Here is a 16654-nt window from a genome sequence, read left to right as displayed (position 1 = left end):
TAATTTCGAGTAGCTTTGTTTTTCTTGGTAAAATTTGTTTTTTATTAACCTTTTGTTTGACACAGCATTGTTCTTGAACAAGTCTAGAAGGCAATTTTTTTGTTGTCTAATCGAAGCAACTATATAAAAGATTCCTAGATATTACCACGTCTTTTCATCGTCGTTTCTTTAAATTATGTTTCGTTTCTCAATTTCATAATGCATTACGCAATCTTTGACTTTGAAGTGTTAACAAAGTTTCTTATGCATAAAGACTAAGGTTTTTGGAATTAACAAATTTTTCACGGTGTTATTATTATATCTATTAATTTGCAAGACGAGTAGCATAGAAAAGATGAATACACAAATGCAAGATAACAACAAAGATTATATAACACTAGATCAACTAAACAGAAAGCGTCCTTATCGTCGAATGATAGTACGTCTTACAAGAAAGTGGGAAGCAAAAATTTTTAGAAAAAAAAACAATGAGCTAAAAAAAAACAATGAGCTCATTGAAATAAATTTTCTCATGAAATAGAAAAAAGATTAAGAAAAATATACAGAAAATTATTAATTCTAAAAAATATAAATACTCACTTCTATATAAACATAGATCGTCTCATATTATTCATCTAACAAAACAATTTATTCAAAAATATTGCTTTCAATTCTGTTCTATTGGTCAAACTTTTTTAAATGGGAAGACAAATTTTCCTTATTTTTAAAAACCAAAATATACTCCTATTTTCTACTTTTTCAGTTTGGAATAGGTAAGATTAATATGTTGACCCAAAAAAAAACATGGAAGATTAATATATGCATCTTTTTTTCTAATAATGTATTTTAAAATTTATTGTAGTAGTTTTAGATTGTTTTATCAAATTGATATATTCATCTTTGAATTATTTGAGATTCATATATTATTGTGCTTATAAGTTTCTATTATTTCATTAATTATGTCAAACTAATTTTCTTCTAATTTTTCAACCTTGATTGGTTGGTCATAGACCTTTTTTTTTTGTGCAAACATAATTTTTACCATTTATTAAATCTCAAAAGAAGATAAATAGAAGAAGGTCATCATCAACCTAATGGTTGGATAAAATAGGCTAATCAAACATAAAGCTACAATAAACATAGATAGATTGGAAAAACATAAATCATTGTTGATAGATCTATAGGAACTTGGAGATAGAGACTACATCATGGTGTGTCAAAGAAACTTTCATGAATACATTAAAAAATTTAATATTAGTTACTATCAAAAAATTTGGTGACGTTGGAAAAGGGTCTTTAGTTTCATTAGGAGAGGTTGGATACAAGGTTATCTTCCCAAGAGATGAAGGCGGAGCGAAAGTTCTCTCCATGGTAGAGGAAGTTGAACGCAAGGTTCTTTCTATAAGGAATGAGGGCATAACCGAAATTTCATCAAAATATAGTCATTTACTATTGTGATGTAATTTATTTTTTATTCAAAATATTTTTTGAGCCAACAATTTTAGTGATTAAAGAAACTATGCAAAAGTGAAAGTAAAGAAACATACAATAGTTGGCTTGATATTGACATTTCCTAGATGGTGGTAAATAATATATTTGTAACATACAGTATACCTAGGTATAAAAAATACAATTTTAATCATAACATACATAAAAGATTTGTATAGTAATATAAATCAGTGTATTATAGTAAAAAAAATTATATACAATATATTTTTCCTAAATTTAATTTTATTTACAAAACTTTAGACGTACATATCAGACAAATCCTTCGTTTTTGGTTGTAGAATTTCTGTTTAGTAATTCTATTTTCAGATTCTGGAAACATAAACGTCGTCCGCCGGTTTAATGACTCTAGGAACATTAATATCGTCTATCGGGTTTAGCTTTGTATTAATAAAAAAATTCCAGTTGAAAAAAAAAAAAAAATTAGTTATGTGTACCCATTTTTCCCCCAAAAGAGAGAGAAAAAAGAAAAGAGTTGAACAATGGCTTTTGTAAAACTCAAGTTGGAAACCACAAGGCAGAGAGTGTTGTATCACCCACAACTATAAAAAGCGTAATAGAAGACGATCCAAATTCCGTAAGTGAGCTTTTGTTTTCTTTCTCAATTCTCCTCCGCAAATTTCCCGATTGTTGGTTCCTCTTCTAGTTCTAGGGTTTCTGAATTGGTTTTAGACTAGAAGAAATTGGATATCAAATCTTCTTCTGAAACCCCCTAACCGATGTCGTTGAATAACATCTGGATTCGTCGTCAGCAATGTCCTTGTGGCGATTGGAAATGCTACATCAGATTCGAAGGAGATGAATCAAGCTGCCTAGTAACTAAGAGCGAGCTAGACTCATCAACAACAACAACAACCACAACAGCAACAGGTACAGGATCATCACTATATGATAATAACACTGTGTTTATGCCTTACGTTGGCCAAATCTTTAGAACAGACGACGAGGCCTTTGAGTACTACAGTGCATTCGCTAGGAAGAGTGGCTTTTCGATTCGGAAAGCGCGGTCTACGGAGAGTCAGAACTTTGGTGTGTATAGGAGAGATTTCGTTTGTTATCGTTCTGGTTTTAACCAGCCTAGGAAGAAAGCTAATGTAGAGCATCCACGGGAGCGTAAGTCTGTTAGATGTGGGTGTGATGCTAAGTTGTATTTGACTAAAGAAGTTGTTGATGGTGTGACTCATTGGTTTGTTTCTCAGTTTAGTAATGTCCATAACCATGAGCTTTTGGAAGATGATCAAGTTAGGTTGCTTCCTGCTTATAGGAAGATTCGGCAGTCTGATCAGGACAGGATTCTTTTGTTGTCTAAAGCTGGTTTCCCTGTGAATCGGATTGTTAAGTTGTTGGAGTTGGAGAAGGGTGTTCAGCCTGGCCAGTTGCCTTTTATAGAGAAAGATGTTAGGAACTTTGTTAGAGCGTGTAAGAAGAGTGTTCAAGAGAATGATGCTTTCCTTAGCGAGAAACGTGAGAGTGATACCCTTGAGCTTCTCGAGTCTTGTAAAGCTTTGGCTGAGAGGGATATGGATTTTGCTTATGACTGTACCTCTGATGAGAACCAGAAAGTTGAAAACCTTGCGTGGGCTTTTGGTGACTCTATTGGTGCCTACTCTTTGTTTGGGGATGTGGTTGTTTTCGACACTACTTATCGGTCAATCCCTTATGGTTTGCTTCTTGGGGTGTTTTTTGGGATAGACAACCATGGCAAGGCGATTCTTTTGGGATGTGTTTTGCTGCAAGATGAGACCTGCCTTTCTTTCACATGGGCTTTACAGGTTTGTGCAGCCATATTTGTTGTAATTGTACGTTTATGTTTGTGGTCATGCTCTCATTATTTTGTCTTATTTTTGGACAGACTTTTGTTCGTTTCATGAGAGGACGGCATCCTCAGACAATTCTGACTGATATGGATACAGGACTTAAAGATGCTATTGCGAGGGAAATGCCAAATACTCACCATGTGGTATTTATGTGGCACATAGTCTCCAAACTAGCAAGCTGGTTTTCTCAGACTCTTGGGTCGCACTATGATGAATTTAGAGCTGGGTTTGAGATGTTTTGTCGGGCAGGGAATATAGATGAATTTGAACAGCAGTGGAATCTCCTTGTCACTCGGTTTGGTCTTGTTCCAGATAGGCATGCGGATTTGCTTTATTCGTGCCGAGCATCCTGGTCACCTTGTTACATCAGAGAACATTTTGTAGCTCAAACTATGACCCCTGAGTTTAATTTATCTATAGATTCTTTCTTAAAAAGAATTGTTGCTGGGCCAACATGCATGCAACTCTTACTTGAAGAGGTTTGTGAATCAAATGAGACATACAGTTTTGCAATTTCAAATGTTATTTCATTGCTGCTTTGATTCATTATTCGAGAAAACGTTGCAGGTCAGTGCGGCTGCAAGTCTAGCCAAGCAAATCCCGCCACGATTTACTTATCCGAGCTTGAAAACCTGTATGCCTATGGAAGATCAAGCGAGGGGGATTTTGACGCCTTATGCCTTTAGCGTATTACAAAACGAACTGGTTTTGTCTGTCCAGTATGCTGTGTCTGAGATGGCCAATGGTCCATACATCGTACATCACTTTAAGAAAATGGAAGGGGAATGTTGTGTGATCTGGAACCCGGAAAATGAGGAGATCCAGTGTTCATGCAAGGAATTTGAGCACTCCGGAATCTTGTGCAGGCACACTCTTCGTGTACTGACGGTAAAGAACTGCTTCCTTATACCTGAGCAGTACTTTCTATTACGATGGAGACAGGAAAGTCCTCACGTTGCTGCAGAGAATCAAAATGGCCAGGGCATTGGCGATGACTGTGCTCAAACGTTTCATTCGCTCACAGAAACTCTCCTCACAGAGTCTATGATCTGCAAGGATCGTCTTGATTACGCTAACCAAGAACTTTCTCTACTTATAGATCGTGTGAGAAATGTGGCACCAGCTAATTGCTTGTATCAACCATGACTGCTAAGTTCCAATCTAGCAAATGAATAATTGTTTTAAAGAGGGCCGGTATGTCTTTTCTGTCTTTCTTTTGGGTTTAGTTTGTATGATATACATCCTTATTGCAAAAGTTGGTACAAAACTATCAACAAGACTGGTCTGAAAAACCCTACCTCTCAAGTGTAACAGTCAGGTAATCAATAATACTAAATTAGTGTTGAGGTTCATAGACCATCTGAAATTAGTGGTTAACAACAAGGTTCATTTCGAATTTTGATTAACAGTAACAAGTTTGAAAATTGTGAATTGGTTTGCAGGTTCCTCTGATTGATTCAAAGATTTTGTTTATCGAAAATTCAAGGATTAATTTGTTGAACGACCTCACCAGACTTTCTGCTTTCGACTTACCGCTCTTACATTGTTTGACCGCTGAAAGAACTCTTGCTGGTTGGTTTGAAACTTGAGTTGTATACGGAGAGCTTTCATCTTCCCTTCAAATCACTTGTTCCTTAATTATATAATATTTGATGTCTCATCGTCTAGGATAGAATTTTAGATATGGAATCCAAAACCATGGCAGCCGCAACCGAATCAGATCTTTTATTCGAGAAAAAAAAATGGAAGAAGAGACGAAATTGCAGTCAGAGAAGAAGAAAAATAAAAGCAACAAGGTCTTTACAATTCTAAATTCTCTAATTGGTTTGCTGACATTTTGGTTGCTCAGTTGTAAGAAGGATTGATTGGTCTTCATGGTGTAGCAGAGAACTTCGACGAGCATGTCTAGTCCTCTTGAACCGGGAGTTACTTTTTTCATAATAAAATTCCAATTTAAATCGAACCGGAATCAATTGTAAAAACCATGTAAAGCGAACCGAAATTTTTGTTTTTTTTTGCTGCAAATTCTTATTTGTGATCTCCAGCTATGGTGTTCGACATAATGCCGCTGGCACTGAGAGATTTTGTTTCTTCATTCTCCGAACAAAATGCAAATTATAGAGATGTTGGCCAACTTAAAGTAAAGTTGCAAGGAACATGTTTGTACCGGGGATGACACAACTTAAACAAATAAAGATTTTGTGGGAAAGAGCAAGCAAGTTCTTTTATTAATCAGGGAAAACGTGAGATCGTCACTTAAAACAAGTCGGGATAGAGCTTGTTAGTTCACAAGCGAACTAGCAAGCTTAAAGTGACGAACTGAAAATAGGAATGAATTATACGAAAGACAATAACAGTTTTTGATGCAAAGTATTGCTCTGTAGGTATTGTCCGCGGGTCAGGATGATCTTTCCAATAAATGTCATGAACTATTTATAGCTGAGTGTAGAGTTAGGGCACTCTAGGGTTTCTGCGCGAAATCCCGAGATTGTCCTCTGCGGAGTGTAAATGGACTTTCTCTCAATTTTGTCGGGCCGAAATCACAATTAACAAGTCTTGTTGGGCCGAGTGGCATATTGGGCGCAGCCCATATCCAACAGAACACACAGGTCTTAGACAGTAGTAAGCAAAGCAAAAGTATTAAATTCTTATTTCCCAACATTTGAAAATAGATTCAAGTATCAAATCGTTGACCAAAGTTAAGAAACCATTTTAGCCTTTGAAATAAAACCAAGAAGAAGATGATGATATCGGAAGTTGAACAATGAAGGAACATCTGAGCAGCAAACTCCATATCAAGATTAATCGTACAGTGTGTTACTCAAGTTTAAATGGAGTGAAGATCCCACTCAAATTACTAACCTAGCACTGGAACATTGTTGAGGAACCGGTTGGTGAGTCTTTCTTGAGCTGGTGATGGTGATGCTATAGGTTGTTGGTAAGTTGAACACTGTGGTCAGACTGTGTAGGAAAGAAGGTTCGGCTAGAGATTCTGTTTTATGAAACTGCTTGACCGCTGGCCTAACAAGTGACAGAGGCATGTTCCAAATCAAAAGAAGTTTGTGCATCTACTAATTTGGGGTCAGATCTTTTTCTGTTTCAAGAATGCTAACAACACTCTCCCGTCTCCAATACCTGCACAAGCAACAATACCACTGGCGGCAACCTGAAACACAATACCCAGTAAATATTGATAGATTCAAAGTTTGTTTGCAGGATTCACACTCTTGCACAAGATAAACACATCATATCATCATGTCTAACTAAACCAGAAGATGCACTTTCCTACACTCTTGAAAAAGCTTCTCTTAGCCTTCAAATTTCTGCCCGGACAAAATCTGGTTCTGCTGCGTATCCTGCAATTCAAGTAAGAAAAGAAAAACAGAAGCAAGTATTCACTCACAGGAGCTTACATTTTCAAAAAATAGAATCTCAGATCGAAAATGAAGTTTTAGGATTTACTGAGAACACCATCCCAGTCTCCAATAACCTGGAAAAGCAACATACATCACTAAGTCACAAGGCATCTTAATGTCTGTTCTGATGATCTGAAGAATCTTCTCGAATGTAATATTCTCGAATAATGCATGCGATAACCAAAATCGTTTCTAGCCTCACTTTCAAGAAAGATAGGTTTCACATTTCCTTAAAAGATTTGAGGACAAATAAAAGTGACTTGCCTTGGTTTCTAAGAGTGAATTAGCAGTGATGATCACACCATAAGAACGTTTAACTGGGTGCCCCATTTCCATCTCGCATCTATTGCAATTCTTTGTCGTCATTTCGTACACTTAAAAGTACGGGGTCCATGGTGGTAAATTCTCCAAGATGTATACAAACTGGTCAAAGACATTATTTGCTTTCTAAAGAATACAAAAATATATGAAGCTTGAGAAACAAGTAACTCACACATAAGATAAAGGTTTAAAATGAGAGCAGAGTACAGACCGGATGTTGATAGAGACTGAGATTCCTGATAAAGGAAAGGCTTCCTTAAGAAAAAGATCATGTGATAGTGAAGCTGTGACATACTTTGTTCAATCTTGCAAAAACGCTAATATCTAATAGAAGTATATGTTTTGACGAAAATCTAGTGAAAAATACAACAGTAATTTTATGAACAATTCATTTTCTATTTTTTGAAATCATTTTTTGGTAATTTGTTTTTCTTGAAGTTAAATTTTATGATACTATATATATACAAAAAAAAATTGGTTATGTTAAGAAAATTATTAGTTGGGCATTTGATTAACATGCAAAGAAAACTATCTTATTACATATAGCTTGGTTTTCAGAGTTGCTAACTCACGTGATAGCGACACATGTAACTTTTATCAATTAAAGATTTTACGATGTGTAAAACAAATTTTTTACCTTTTCTCTATATAAATATTTTATTTCCCCAAACAAAATAATTTATTCAAAAATAAAAGTTTTGCTTTGTTCTATTGGTTAAAATTTGTTTTTGTTATAATTTCTTATGAGATTGTCTCATTCTTATAAAGTAAAGCTACAGGACAATTATATACACTCTCATATTTTATTTTTTTCATATTTTCATAATTTCGTTATCAGGCCAAGATTTTATATTACATAATCATATGATTATGTAACTCATAACACATACGTTTATTGATTATGCATATATCTCTTTTTTTTTTAGTTTTTAAAGATTATTAAATTTACCACTAATTAATTTTTGTTTTTACTTTTAACTTATAGAATAGTTATCATAAAAAAAACATGAGCACACAAGTCCAAAAGTACATCTTACAAGAAAATGAGAAACGATAATTTTTTTTCAAAAAACAAAGAGCTCATACGAATGAATTTTCTCGTACTTTATTAGAAGGTAATTTTTTCTTATTTCTAAACCATAATTTTCTCCTATTTTCTCCTTTTTCATATGTAAAATTAATATATGCTTCATTTTTTTAATAATTTTAAATATATTGTAGGTTTTAAGATACATTTAATTTAAGTTCTATTTTGATATTTATATTATCTAAGACTCATATATCATCGTGCATATAATTTTCTATTATTTCTTTAACTATGTCAAATTAATTTTATTTTTAGATTGTTTATTTTAATTGCTATTTTCATTATTGAATTATTTAAAACTCATATATCATCATGCTTATAATTTCTATTAATTTTTAAATTATCTCCCATTTATTGTCTTTTAATTTCTCAATCTTTATTGGTGAGTCATAAAAAGACATATGTAAGTTGGCTTAATGGGATAAATAATATATTTTAATAGTAAAATATATTTCAGTATATTTTAATAGTAAAATATATTTCAGTATAAAAATACATTTTTTAGTGATAATGTACATAATAGATTTGTAACTGGAAAAATAAATTAGTGGCACGAAAATAAGTTAAGACTTGAATATATATTAGCAAAGTTTTCTACTTTCAGGATGTGATATCTTGATATTTTTTGGACTTTTAGTTCATTGTTCACCATTCTTTTGTACTAAACTTGTTAAATTGTGTATGTCATATCCTTTGTCATAGCATTTGTCATAGCCTTTGTGGTGATAACATGTGCAAAGGACTTTGGGGTGAGAACTTCACTGATGCTGCCATCAGAGAAATGATTGAAGTTGAAGAAATTTTTAATATTATTATAATTGATATATTTAAACTTAACAATAAGTTTAAAATTATGAATATTTAAACATATTAAAAAATTAAAATAACATGGATGATGTTATATTGTATAACGGGTTGTGTGACGGGACAAATTTGAATCGATGTTACTAGAAAAATAAAATATCAGTAATTTGTTTACTATTTTTAACAAGGCCATTATAAGTTCATTAAGATTATGTTAAACAAAATTTTGTAGAAACAAGTGCAGTTCATTTTTCTACAAGTTGTAAATATGTAATTTTTATTCCCTAACTTTTGTTAGCTTATGCCATTTTTTGTTTGCCTGACGTTTTCGTAACGAAGATTAGAATCTTGATGAAATTTCGTATTTAGAAAGAGGCTGCACAAAACACAGTTGATGTTAGCTAAGACTCTTTAACACAACAATGAAAGAAACATTAATGTGATAAACAATCAAACAAAGAATTACATATCAATTTGCCAAAAGCATACGAGTAACTGTTTATGAAAAAGTTACTAAACTCTATTATTCTCTAATCGAATTCTAATCCCAATCCTCATCATTTATCTGCCAATCATCATCATCATCTCTCGGCGGCCTAACGACCAAAACAACCATCCCTAAACTCTCATTCACTCCTTTCTCCTTCCACACCGATCCTCTATCCAACTTCATCTCACCTTCAGCCACAACAAGATAGTAGTTTCCATTTTCAGCTTCCACCGTCTTCTTCTCCCTGTCGATCACAACCATTACCGCCTCTTTTTTCCCGTTCCACGGCAAAACTTTCCTATCATCTTTAAACGAAACAGCAACTCCTCCTTTCGTAACCGCCACCACAGGATCCCAACCAGGTAAAACCACCCATCTACTCCAATCTTTCTCAGCTTCCACCACGCCAAACTCTCCTCCACTTTCAAACTCCATTGGAGCTTCAAGAAGCTTCTCTTCTCCTTCCTCTGCTTTACAAACCGGTAAAACAACAACAGAACTCGCTCCTGCTACTTCTCCAAACCTCAATCTCACCACAGGAACACGAATAATCTTGATTTCCTCTTCCTTAGCTCTCTCTTCTTCACTCTCTCCATGTAACTCCCTCGCCACCGCCTTTTTCGCTTTCTCTGTCACCGCGGTTTCAAGAGCTTGTTCGAGCAATGCGGTTCGAATCTCCGATGGACTCCGATGCTCTCTACTTTTCCTATAAAGCATAAAAGACAAACAATCTCCGGGCAAATTATAATCAAAATCTTTAAACCCAACATCTCCACGGCGATGAGGGTAATCTTTAATCGCTCTGGCGAGATCTTGAGCTCCTTTGGAATCGAAGTCGTGATGAACAATGTACTCAGCAGAAGCTACACGTTGAGTGTTGTTTAGCAGACGAATCTCGTAGAGAAGCTCGGCTCCGCCGGTGTCGAACGCAGCGATTAGCTCAGGTTTGGCACCGGATTGAACTAAAGAGTCGCGGACTTGCGCACCGACGATGAGACGATTCTGTTCGACGCCGGAGAGTCCGGTGAGTTCTTCGATTGATGGAGGAGTGAAGCCTTCGGTGTAGAGGGACGAGATGAGTGGAGCGTATTCGAACCAGAGACCGAGACGATCGGCGAGGACTTCGATTTTTCCGGCGGTGTCGAGTGATCGGAATTTTGGAGGAATCGGTGATGGAGGTGGGCGGAACGGTTGATAGAGCTGTTGTTTTGCTGGAGCTTGACGGTTTGAAGCGGGGATTAAGGCGGCGTTGATGGTGGTGAAAGGTTTCGGGTAAACGGGTCGAGTATTGGAGAATCCATGGGTTTTGGATATGGTGAAGAGTGAGGACTTGAGAGTTGTTGCAGTTAGAGAAAGCATGGTGATGAGAGTGGGTGGAGACGAGGATGATGGATTGGATGGTACCTTATCATCTTCGTCGATATAAAAGATAAAGAGACTCGGACAAATTAAAGTTTTTTGAACCGGATTTAAACCGGTTTGGTTTAACGCATATTCTTCTTCGTCTCTCGCATCTCTCTCGATATGCATGATTTTCCCGCCAGCATTACTTCTTCATTTTTCTTTTTTTTTAGAAACTGAAATAGATAGACAAATATGTATCTAAAACATTTGCTCATCTATGCAATAATGGAATATCAAATATAAACTATTTTTATACTACTTTTTGTATTAGATTTAACCATTTTCTTTTTTAAAAAGTTAATAACAATTCGCAAAAAATGATTAAAAAAAATACATGATAATTACTTATCATCTCACAAATATGTTATTTTTGTTGTCATTTTATTTTCACTGAAACATTTTCATTATATAAAACAAAGGTGTAATACGTTTTTATAATTCTAAAGCTAGCAGAAAACAAAGATATTTCCCGAAAGCTTAATTATGATACACAGAAAACATAAAGTAGAACACTAAAGCCAAAAAAAAAAAATCTCAAAATCATCGGAGAAGTCGGAAGAGAACATAAGTCACAAGACTAAATACGAGTCGATGTGATGATACCTGCAAACGCAAATGGAAGAGATTCAAGGATAGATACCACCACAAATATTTAAACCAACCAATAATGGATATCTCCAATATAATAAACAAAGAACGCTTAGATTTTTGTTGTCATTTCAGATGGATAATATTTTATCTATGAAATTAGAAAATATGTATTCTATATAATACTAGGGGATAACTCCTCAATATCTAAAGTATAGACTCAAAAATTAAGAATGTAGACTCACTTTTATAATATAAACTGATTTTCACAAAAACATAATAATAATAATAAACTCAAAATGTTGAAAAAAAAAAAAAAAAAAAAAACTCAAAATTTGGCTGCTTGCCTGCTTGGGCTTCTGTGTAAGCTTGTAATTGGGCTGGCTTGTTGGACTTGTAAAATTTTATCAATAAAATTCAGTTGGCGAGGGAAAAAAAAAGGCATAGCAAAAGACCCTCCTTTTACCAAAACGACGAGGATCGATCAAAGAAGAAAAACGAGAACACATCCGAGACCACAAACGGGACATCCTCCAAATCAGCCCAAAAAGCGAAGCCGAGAGAGAAGGAGAAGAGACGAAATCGCAATTGAAATGGCTCTCAAAGCTTCACCAGTTGCCGGATTATTCCCTCCTCTCCGTCCTACTGCTTCTTCTTCCCCTTCGACTTCTAATCGCCCTTGTTCCCTCAGGGTTTTACCCCTCAGACCATCCTTCTTCGGTAACTCCAAAGCGTCTTCTCTAATTCGCTACAGGGTTTTGCTTTATCGTCCTTTGATTAGGCTTGCCCATTGTTTGAATTGCTGGAATGATAATTTTGCAGCTTTCTAAAAGAATTAAAAAAAACACTGAACCCAAGTGAAATTGGGTATTGATAGTGCTTTTTGGTGTATGATTCTGTGTTTCTTGATTTAGTAACTAGGAATAGGAAAAAAAAAAAAAAAAAAAAGAGATAAATTTAGTGTGCTTGGAGTGTTTGAAATACAGGATACGGTCTCGTTCTTGGTCAGTATCTAATGCTTGGAGTGTTTCACTTGTTTAACATTTAGTTCACTTGGTTTGTAGTTATGTTGTTGGACTGAAATTCTTATTGTTTAAACTCAAAAAGGATTACTGCTTTTATATACAAGGTGGAGGGCTGAGAGCGAACGAGCTGAGATTAGCTTGTGCAGATAGACTCAAGTGCAACAGTCATGGTGCTACGATGAATCTTTTTGAACGATTTTCTAGAGTTGTCAAGGTACTTATAACCTTGCTGAGATTCTATATCTGACTGTCGAGTGTGCTTCTTTTCTATATATTTTTAATGCATTGAAGTTCATTAATCAGATTTCTTGTCTCTTTTCATTTAAATAAGCGAAGTCATATGCAAATGCACTCATTAGCTCCTTCGAAGACCCGGAGAAAATCCTGGAGCAAACTGTCATTGAAATGAATAGTGATTTGACAAAGATGCGTCAAGCCACTGCACAGGTACATTTCTTCTTACTCTTGAACAACCTTTATACATGTCCCCTTGTGATGTTTTTTTATTCTTCAGTTTCTGAGAGCTCATAATTTTGGAGATTTGCTAACTTGTGTATCATCAACATGTCTTAAGGTTTTAGCATCACAAAAGCAGTTGCAGAACAAATATAAAGCTGCACAGCAATCTTCTGATGATTGGTATGTTTGTTTTAGCATGGAGCCTTGCTCTCTTACTTCCTGATTTAGCTGATTATTCTTACATGTTACATGCTTAAATAGGTACAAAAGGGCACAACTTGCTCTTGCAAAAGGAGATGAGGATCTTGCACGTGAAGCACTTAAACGTCGAAAGTCTTTTGCTGTAGGTTATATCAATCCATTCTTTTGTTTTCCGTTTCTCAGTTTCTTAAGTGTGCTTACTATAATAAATGAAAGAGAATCCTGGGACCTAACAGTTTGACGCTTCGAGCCCTTTGAGGCTAATCTCTAGGTTTTCTGAAATGTTTAGTAAGGAGGTGATGAAAGTAAAAAGTAAAAATTTAGATATCTAGGTATAAAGTAATTCTTCTCATGTTCCTTAAGTAATTTCAGATAGTCCCAAATGCTGACCATGTGTTAATCATTTTAGATGCAACAGAGCTTGGCAGTATTTATAATTACTTGAATTCTGTAACGATCTTGTTTGTTGAGTTTGTTAAGGTGGTTCTAGTGTCAGAACAAATATGAATTTGGACATATTTAACACTTGCGGATGCAGCCGAAAATGATCCTTCTGTGTTCTACGTATTAGGATGTTGACTATGGTCTCAGTGTCTGACCAAATAAGAATATGGACATGTGTAGCACTACGGAAATTACCAAAAACGATCCTTCTGTGTTTTCTATTTATCAGAATGTTGGCTATCATCTTTTATGTGCATTTGTTTGAACAATGGACTGTGTGGCTTTTTTTTCTTTTCGTTTTACTGTTTCTGGTTGTATGAACTTTGCAAATGGCTTAAGACCTGAAGGCAATACAGAACATTATCTCTAACTTTTGACTGCTAATACCTTTTCAACAACTATTGAAGTCCCTTGAAACATGTATTTTCTAATTTTTGAAAATGCATTACAAAAAGATATATTGTCTTAGAAATTTTGGTTTTGAAGTTATTTATTTGTTCACTTTTTGTTCTTAACAGGACAACGCTAGTGCTCTGAAAACTCAACTAGATCAACAGAAAGGTGTTGTCGACAATCTTGTTTCGAATACAAGGGTTAGTTATCACCATTTTTATCCATATACTTATACTAACTGTAAACTGTAGGATTCTTTAGGGCTATAACTAAATGAATTTCTCGTCAATGCATTACTCAACAAAACAAACAATCATATATACATGATTTTCTTCATACAACAATTACGTTAGAATGGCTTAGATATAGGGACGATAGTTGACTTATGATACCTCCGTCTAAAGTTCATATGATAAGTATCTCTCTTCACCTTTATAGAGTGACTAAGAAACTTCTGTATGTACATTATGTAGAAGATGATTCAGATTCTTATATTCATTTTCAGAATGCCTCCTTCTCCGTAGCTGACATTGCTTAGGACGAAGTTTAATTCTTAGAAAACTGAGTTCTGTAAAAATCTTTGTTGTTGTCCCTTTTTTATTGCAGCTCTTAGAGAGCAAGATACAAGAGGCAAAAGCAAAGAAAGATACGCTCCTTGCACGTGCTCGAACTGCCAAGTTTGTATCGGTTCCTTATTATCCTTAATGGGAAGCTTGTTCTTCTTAATTTATATATTGTCCCAACTCTTTTGTTTTCTATATTACTGCTAGGACTGCAACGAAAGTGCAAGAGATGATAGGGACCGTAAATACAAGCGGTGCTCTTTCAGCTTTTGAAAAAATGGAGGAGAAAGGTACAATCTTGTAATCCTCCAAATTGAGCAAAACTTAGGGAACATGTCTATGCATCACTGACAGCAATTAGCCCATTATTCTTTTCTGATTTTGAAATTTTGACTAGAGTTAGGAGGATAATATAAATGTACCCGTTCAATCTTTGAAAGTAAGTACACTAGAAAGTTTACTTCTGCCAAAGACGTGTTACTTTCTCTCTGTGAGCTAGATTAGATTACTTGATGATACCTAGGGGATGTTTAGTGCTTCAGATTCTGGGAAATGTGGGTCTGGAATTAGTGTTGTAGTTAGCTGATGCAAAACAGTGGAGCACTAATATAATGTGGGCAATGCGACGTTTAGTGGAATCCTTTCTTGTTTATGTGACATTGGATAAGTTTTGTTTTTGCTATTTCTAGCAATTTGGTTAAGTTCTGGTGACCATGAACTTTTATCTTTTTCAAAATGGGGTTGATTTATGTTAGTCCTGCAGGAATATTCCCTTTATTCTTTTTCGGTAAATTTCTAAGTTACTGGTATCAGAATTCTTCAGTTAGAATTCTTCACTTCACATATTCTTTTTGATGTATGGCTATTCCGGTAGAGGCTAAAATTTAGAAAGTGCTTGACAGTGATGGCTATGGAGTCTGAAGCAGATGCACTTACTCAGATTGGAACTGATGAACTCGAGGGGAAGGTTGGTAGTTTTCTATCTCTCTTGTCTTAGTATTTCTATAAGGAGGAGAATCTCTCTCTTTTATACTGGTTTCAGAGTTAAAATCTTGCATTGACTAGGTTAAGTTTACTGCTTTATGTAATATTTTTTTTATCACAGGATAGCCCAATCTCATGTACTTAATGTTTGATTTGTTTTATTTGAGCTAAGCTTTTCGTGGTAGCAGACAAACTTCAATATATACAACCAACTTGACGTTAACTTGTTCTTCTTTGTGACTTGCAGTTTCAAATGCTTGAGACTTCATCTGTGGATGATGATCTCGCAAACTTGAAGAAAGAGTTGTCCGGAAGCTCAAAGGTTTGTAACACGTTGATGTCTTATTTGTTCGTTAGGATATATAATTCCATGACTCCCTCAAAAATCGGGTTCGCAAGCTATCACAATCCAAATTACTATATGGAAAGACGGAGTCGGCAAGTTTGGATGGTTCCAGTGTTCCAGTGAACTATGATACTGAAAACTGAAAAGAGAGATTTGGTTTCTCGTCGAGTAAACTGAAAAGAGAAAACAACAACTCTGACTCCCCTAATTACTTCCATGTTTACCATACTCTTTTATTTCATATTTGACTATATTCTACGTTGTTACTAACGTTCTACTTCATTTAAGTTAAGAGTTTGTAAATACATAAGTCTCATAGTTATCATCTGTTTATATGATATGATGCAGAAAGGAGAGCTCCCTGCAGGGAGAAGCACCGTCTCAGCTAGCACAAGATACCCTTTCAAGGACTCGGAGATCGAGAATGAGTTGAACGAACTACGAAGGAAAGCTAACGACTTTTAGGCATCGGCTGTTTCCCGGTTGTTATTGGGTGACGTTCTGTCTGTAAACTATCTTGTGTCTTGTAGAAGACAACAAAAGCATGTGTCGGTAAATATCCAGCAATCTAAGCCCCATTTATAGTTTGGTTAAGTTGGTATTTTCATCAAAATCCATCGGTTTTGAACGCTATTTTTTCTTTTACACCACTCATATACTCCCTCCATTTTAAAATATAGGATGTTTTAACTAAAGCATGCAGATTAAGAAGTCTTTACTTTTAACAAGTTTAACCAATCAGAAACAATACTGCATAATATAAAATAATAAACTAATCTAAAAGTTGCATAGAAACTTGAAAACATCTTATATTATAAAACAAAAAA

General features: G+C 35.0%; 3 protein-coding genes across 3 annotated transcripts; 2 read left to right on the top strand and 1 right to left on the bottom strand.

Moving 5' to 3' along the window:
- The first annotated feature begins 2068 nt into the window (after positions 1 to 2068).
- Positions 2069 to 4654, top strand: LOC104707112 (putative protein FAR1-RELATED SEQUENCE 10). The gene is given in 4 exon segments (XM_087463243.1): positions 2069 to 3257; positions 3338 to 3781; positions 3870 to 4430; positions 4432 to 4654. Coding segments are annotated over 4 exon segments (2082 nt in total). The 5' UTR covers positions 2069 to 2204; the 3' UTR covers positions 4456 to 4654.
- A 4699-nt stretch (positions 4655 to 9353) lies between these two features.
- Positions 9354 to 10936, bottom strand: LOC104707110 (rubisco accumulation factor 1.1, chloroplastic). Its single transcript, XM_010423390.3, has one exon. The coding sequence runs from the start codon at positions 10777 to 10779 to the stop codon at positions 9472 to 9474; it is 1308 nt and encodes a 435-aa protein (XP_010421692.1). The 5' UTR covers positions 10780 to 10936; the 3' UTR covers positions 9354 to 9471.
- A 919-nt stretch (positions 10937 to 11855) lies between these two features.
- Positions 11856 to 16440, top strand: LOC104707109 (membrane-associated protein VIPP1, chloroplastic). Its single transcript, XM_010423389.3, has 11 exons — positions 11856 to 12132; positions 12542 to 12651; positions 12774 to 12884; positions 13012 to 13076; positions 13158 to 13239; positions 14060 to 14134; positions 14541 to 14611; positions 14705 to 14787; positions 15400 to 15464; positions 15729 to 15803; positions 16176 to 16440. Exons 1-11 carry the CDS (start codon positions 12006 to 12008, stop codon positions 16290 to 16292), a joined length of 981 nt encoding a protein of 326 aa, XP_010421691.1. The 5' UTR covers positions 11856 to 12005; the 3' UTR covers positions 16293 to 16440.
- Positions 16441 to 16654: the final 214 nt, after the last annotated feature.

This window comes from Camelina sativa, chromosome 8, assembly GCF_030686135.1.
Source record: "Camelina sativa cultivar CO46 ecotype springtype chromosome 8, ASM3068613v1".
Lineage (NCBI taxonomy): Eukaryota > Viridiplantae > Streptophyta > Magnoliopsida > Brassicales > Brassicaceae > Camelina > Camelina sativa.
This window is presented reverse-complemented; position numbering and strand designations above follow the sequence as displayed.

Coding starts and splice junctions, on each gene's coding strand:
- LOC104707110 (XM_010423390.3), bottom strand. CDS start 10,779: ATGCTTTCTCTAACTGCAACAACTCTCAAGTCCTCACTCTTCACCATA.
- LOC104707109 (XM_010423389.3), top strand. CDS start 12,006: ATGGCTCTCAAAGCTTCACCAGTTGCCGGATTATTCCCTCCTCTCCGT. Junction 12,652..12,773: donor GATTTTCTAGAGTTGTCAAG/GTACTTATAACC, acceptor AAATAAGCGAAG/TCATATGCAAATGCACTCAT. Junction 15,804..16,175: donor AGTTGTCCGGAAGCTCAAAG/GTTTGTAACACG, acceptor GATATGATGCAG/AAAGGAGAGCTCCCTGCAGG.